The 6,000-nt window shown below is 31.8% G+C and overlaps 1 protein-coding gene across 1 annotated transcript in view; it reads left to right on the top strand.

Moving 5' to 3' along the window:
- The first annotated feature begins 281 nt into the window (after nucleotides 1-281).
- Nucleotides 282-6,000, top strand: part of LOC136036676 (tyrosine-protein phosphatase non-receptor type 2-like) — a 56,787-nt gene continuing 51,068 nt past the window's right edge. Inside the window, exon 1 of the mRNA XM_065718984.1 lies at nucleotides 282-414. Coding sequence (XP_065575056.1) covers nucleotides 322-414 — 93 coding nt within the window. The 5' untranslated portion in view covers nucleotides 282-321. The remainder of the gene's footprint in view (nucleotides 415-6,000) is intronic.

Here is a 6,000-nt window from a genome sequence, read left to right as displayed (position 1 = left end):
ATAAATAAACTTAAAACCTATTGTTCTGGTATTAAAAATTTTTTCGAATTTTAATCCATATTGGAGTGTTAATAATTCACTGCAGGTGATACACTCTTTAAAAATGGTTTCAGCTAAAATAATTGAGTCTTCCTTTTCTCTTTCTGTCTTTTTTTTTCCTAAAAGAAAACAGTCTTCCTTTTCTCCTTCTGTCTTTGATTCTTCTGTCTGTGATTTCTTTTTTCATTTTATTAGATGTCTCTAAAGTTAACGAGTGTAGACGCATAATATTATTCCTCAGATTCGATTATGACCCATTTAATGAAGAAGTAATTGGAATAAATGAATTTTTCTAAGGAAATGGAGATGCTCACTCTAGTTGAAAAGGAATTCAACCAGCTTGAAAGTGATGGATCATGGCATTCTATTTATCTGGTATTTCTTAATGTGGCATTTTTGTAAAATTCTAGTTGAGGGGCTTCTTGCAATCTTTGAAAGAAATTAAGATGGGCTAGCCTAAGACATAGGCTATTCACTAAGATTTAGGCTTAGCCTAAGACCTATAGCTATGAATCTAACGCCTAAAATATATCCTGGTATACAAAGGGTATAATTGTAGTTGAGATTTTGGTAATATTCTAGTTTAGCTAATTTTTGCTATCTTGGAAAGGGGTTAGGGTAGGGAAATGAAAGTTTCAGAGATGGATCCACAGACTAAAGTGTGGGTAAAATTCTGCTTTAGTGACTTTTGGCTATCTTGTAGAGGCTATGTTGGGAAAATGAAACTTTTGGGGATGGGTCTACAGGCTAAAGTGTAACCCAGGAAGGTATTTTGAAGTAACCACCTTCATTCTTTCTCCCTTTGGAGGGCCCTGACCTTTGATGACCTTTAAAAATCTTTGTGTCATAAAAGTGAAACCTTGCAAAATAGATCTTCTGCTTAAATCAAGTAGCCTAGGCTACAACAACACTGTTTTTAGCTTTCACAACTTTGCTTGTTTAACTAGAATTTTACCTAGTTTTATTAGCTAGAATTTTACCTAAAATTCTAGTTAATTGACTTCTTGGTATCTCAGAAAGGGTTTAGGTTAGGAAAATGAAACTTTCAGGGATGGGTCTACAGGCTAAAGTATGCCCCAGGAAGGTATTCTAAAGTACCCACCTCCACTCCTTCTCCATCTAGAGGGCCCTGAAATTTGCCTATATGACAGGTCTATACCTATTGAAATTTTGACAAAACAACATTTTACCTTAATTTTCAGTTACCAGTTCCTTTTTCTCTGCCTTTAGGTCTGAAAATGTAATTCCTGTTATTTGAGTAGCCTAGAATTCTGAGCCATATCATTGCTTTTTTTAAAAAGTTAGGAAATGTATTTGCATATCTTTAAAACCTTATAAAATGGAATTGAGCAAAGTTATGAAGCTGAAAACAATTTTGTTGTACTTCATTCAAGCAGATGATCTATTTTGCAAAGTTTCACTATTATAACACACATATTTTAAAGGTCATCAAAGGTCAAGGCTCTCTAAAGAGAGAAGGAGTAGAGGTAGTTGCTTCAAAATAACTTCCTGGGACATACTTTAGTCTGTAGATTTATCCCTGAAAGTTTCATTTTGCTAACCTAAACCCTTTCTGAGATAGCAAGAAGTCAATTTACTAGAATTTTACCAAATTCTAGTTAATTGACTTCTTGCTATCTCAGAAAGGGTTTAGGTTAGGAAAATGAAACTTTCAGGGATGTAGGCTACCCTGAATTGTATGTATTCAATAATATGTCCATTGTTTTGACAAAAAATCAATTTGAATAAAAAAGTGACCTACAGACAACAAATTGCCTATTTGCTCTGTAAATATAGTAAATATAGTTTGTGTAAATATAGTTGTAAATATAGTTTGCTCTGTAAATGTAATTGCTCTGTCTATTTGCCTATTGCAACAAATTGCTCTGTAAATATTAAGTAGTTGATATTATTGACTTACAAAAAATGTGAACATACCTTTAGATATCATTTTTTATGCTCTTTCTGAACATAATAATTGCTTTTCTGTAAAATTATAGCAAACCATATAACTGGCTTTTGTATAAAGTGAATATACCACTTGATGCCTTTTTTTATGTTATTTACAAACATAATAATTGCTTCTACCTCAAATTCATATTTAAGCACTTTTTGAGCTCTTAAAAATGACCTAAATATTCAGTATAAAAAAGGCTAAAAATATTTGTCTCAAACTTTAAAATATTGATCTCAAACTTACTGTTTCATTATAAATCTATTTTTTTAATTTTATATAATTCACAAGCACTCATTTTCCAACATTAATTTGGATAAATTAATTTTACTGATGTTATAGCATTTTCTTCTTTGCACTGAGAAAATGTAGTATCATTTTGTCAAAAATGGCGCAGAGAAAACATAGTATTATTTTGTTGGAAATGACAGATAGCTTGTACTGTAATTGAAAATTTGTCATTTTAAGAGCTTAGAGAGTGCTTAAATTTGAATTTGTGGTAGGAGTGACTATTATATTTGTAAAGAACATAAAAAAGGGCATCAAGTGGTATGTTTGCTTTATTGGTAAGTTAGTTATATAAACTGTAATAATTTTTTGGAAATTCATCATTTTTAAGAGCTAAAAAAGTGCTTAAATATCAATTTAAGGTAGAAGCATTTATTATATTTGTAAAGAGCATAAAAAAGGCATCAAGTAGTATATTCACTTTATACAAAAGCCAGTTATATGGTTTGCTATAACTTTACCTGCTTTTCTTGCAAATTCAATTTCAAAACCTTTTAGAATCCTTGAAAATAACTGTTTCATTCTATATTTTTGGATATAAAAATAGTTTATAACATTTGGGTAAATGTTTAGTTTCATCACAAGCTATCTAAACTAGAAACTATGCTGCAAAGCAGCATAATTTCCATACTATAGTTCTTAGGAATGCTAATTCTAGGAGCATATCCTTTTCTGGTTGACCCTCCTCCTCCATGGGGCAAACTAAAAAAGCATAGAGTGGGCTTGCTTATAGGTAACATTACCAATAGAGCAAAGAATATTAGTCCATGAGCCCTTTGGGCAACAGGACATGGTCTGTATTCTATATTTATTTAATAAACCTCATTTGAGTTTTTTTTTTTTTTTTTTTAGTTTTATCACTCTTGTTGAATAAATATAGAATACAGACCTCACCCTGCTGCCCACAGGGCTCACAGACTAATACACTTTGCTCTATAGGCAATGTTAATTGTAAGCAAGCCAACTTTATGCATTTTTAGTCTTTTGGAGGGGGATTTAGAAAGCTAAAATATGGATGTGCTTCTCTAATAATGACAGAGAAACAATATACAATCATCAGAATCTTGCTCTATGGAGTAATGCACACTTTAGACAGCTTGTAATGAAACCAAACATTTACCAACATTTGTTTCAAACTTACTATTTCTTGATAAATCTATTTTGTAAAAGCTGTATAATTCACAAACATTGATTTGTGAAGATTTAGTTGAACATAAAAAAAGAATGAAAATAAATATACCATGTTTTCTTCTTATTAATTAAAAAAACTAGTTTTTTTAACTGTAAGTAAGGAGCAACATTAAAACTTAAAATGAACAGAAATTACTCTGTATAAGAAATGGGTTGTCCCCTCCTCAACGACTCCCTCTTTGTGCTAAAGTTTGACTCTTTGCCATAATTCTTCTTTTTAAAACAATTGTAAGCTTTTGCGTAAAGAGCAAGACGTTGAGGAGGGGACAACCCATTTCATATATGGAGTAATTTCTGTTCGTTTTAAGTTTTAATGTTGCTCCTTACATACAGTTAAAAAAAACTAGTTTTTTTATTTAGTTGCCGAACGTTTTTGAATTAATGCATGTTTGATTTTGGCTCTCCACCATAGGACTTGTCCAATCTTATTGAATTTTTTGTATTGAATCAGATTAACAGATTATTAAAATGAAATTTGCATATTAATTCCTTTTTTGGCTAAATGGCTTTCTCTTAGTTTTGATCAGACAATTTTGAGAAATATAGGGTGGGGAAGGAGGCGTAGTTGCCCTTCAATTTTTTGGTTACATAAAAAGGCAACTATAACTTTTAATTTTTAACTAACGTTTCTATTAGTAAAAAATATACGTAACTTAAGAATTAACTTACATAACAAACTTTTATATTCTTATGTTTTTATTATGGATATAAGGGGGTTTTAACCCTCGCTAATGCCTCGCTATTTACACTAAATTGCAAGTTTTGTCTCAATTCTTTAAGAATGACCCCTGAATCAGAAAGGCCGTAGAGTAAATAGTTGAAATTACTAAAAATACTTTAGCATAAAAAGTAAGGTATTTATCTCCTCCTAAATACCTTGCTATTTATGCTAAAGCATATTTAGAGCCCCTCATATGCGTAATAATCTCTGTTCGTTTTAAGCTTCAATGCTACTCCTTACTTTCTCCTTAATTGAAAAAACTTTTTCATGTTTATTTTTTCATTGTTTTTTTTTATAGTAGTCTTAGAAAATCCTGTGCCCTTTTCATTGAATTTCTTTTCCCCCATGACATATTTCTCCAAGGAAAGATTTACCCACATAGCCCCCTCCCCTCAGCCTCACCCCCAAAACCAAAAAAATCCCCCTGAAAACGTCTCTATACTTCCCAATAATGATTATTATGTGTAAACACTGGTCAAAGTTTGTAACTTGCAGCCCCTCCCCCAGGGACTGTGGGGGAGTAAGTCATTCCCAAAGACATAGTTATTATGGTTTTTGACTATGCAAAACAACATGGCTATCTCAAAATTATGATCCATTGACTTTGAAGAAAAAATGAGCATGGGAGGGGGCCTAGGTGCCCTCCAATTTTTTTGGTCACTTAAAAAGGGCACTAGAACTTTTCATTTTCGTTAGAATGAGCCCTGTTGTGACATTCTAGGACCACTGGGTTGATACAATGACCCCTGGGAAAAAAAAACAACAAATAAACACGCACCCATGATTTGTCTTCTGGCAAAAAATACGAAATCCCACGTTTTTATAGATAGGAGCTTGAAACTTTTGCTAGAGGGTTCTCTGATATGCCAAACGCGATGGTGTGATTTTCGTTGAGATTATATGACTTTTACGGGGTATTTCCCCCTATTTTCCAAAATACAGCAAATTTTCTCAGGCTTGTAACTTTTGATGAAAAAGACTAAATTTGATGAAACTTATATATTTAAAATCAGCATGAAAATCCGATTCTTTTGATGTATATTTTAGCTTAAAAATTCCGTTTTTTAGAGTTTTGTTTACTATTGAGCTGGGTCGCTCCTTACTACAGTTTGTTACCATGAACTGTTTGATTCTGTTATGCCTCTTAAAACTACTGTTTCACCTACATGTTGAAAACTGTAAAAGCCAACATAAGAAACATGGTAGATAGAAAAATGAAGAAATTGTTCTGAATTTTGTATCTAACTTAATTGTTACAAGTCAATGCTTGAGCATTATCTAACTTTAACAAAATGGACTTTATAATGAAATAGTTAGTTTGAAACCAATGCTTTAATCCTTTTTGTACCAAAAAACATAGAAAAAGATTATCATTTTCAAAGCTTTAAAAAAGCCTTAAAACTGAATTTGTAAGAAAAGTAATTATTATATTCAGAAAGAGAGATTATCAAAATCTTCCAAAAAGCAAGCCTGCATTAAGCTCTATAGTTAAGCTAAGGGAGTTTTGAAATGCCAGGCTTACCACTTTGACTCAAAGAGACCATTATGGACATCCTAAATATGAATTGTGTTTGTCAAACAGCAGCCTCAGGGGAGGGAAAGAGGACTATTTTGTAGCAAACATCACTCATTATTGTGCCTAGAGTACAGACCAGAATAGCCTAAAAATGTAGAAATGCCAATGATTCAAAACAGAATTGTCTGATTTTTATCCCAATAATTTTAAATAAACAATAGTCAAGATCATCAATTTCAAAACTCAAGGGGTATAATTTACCCATCTTTAGTAGTAATGTTCATTTGAAAA

This window comes from Artemia franciscana, chromosome 15, assembly GCF_032884065.1.
Source record: "Artemia franciscana chromosome 15, ASM3288406v1, whole genome shotgun sequence".
Classification (NCBI taxonomy): domain Eukaryota; kingdom Metazoa; phylum Arthropoda; class Branchiopoda; order Anostraca; family Artemiidae; genus Artemia; species Artemia franciscana.
The sequence above is the reverse complement of the archived record's forward strand: the minus strand, read 5'-3'. Positions and strand labels throughout refer to the sequence as shown.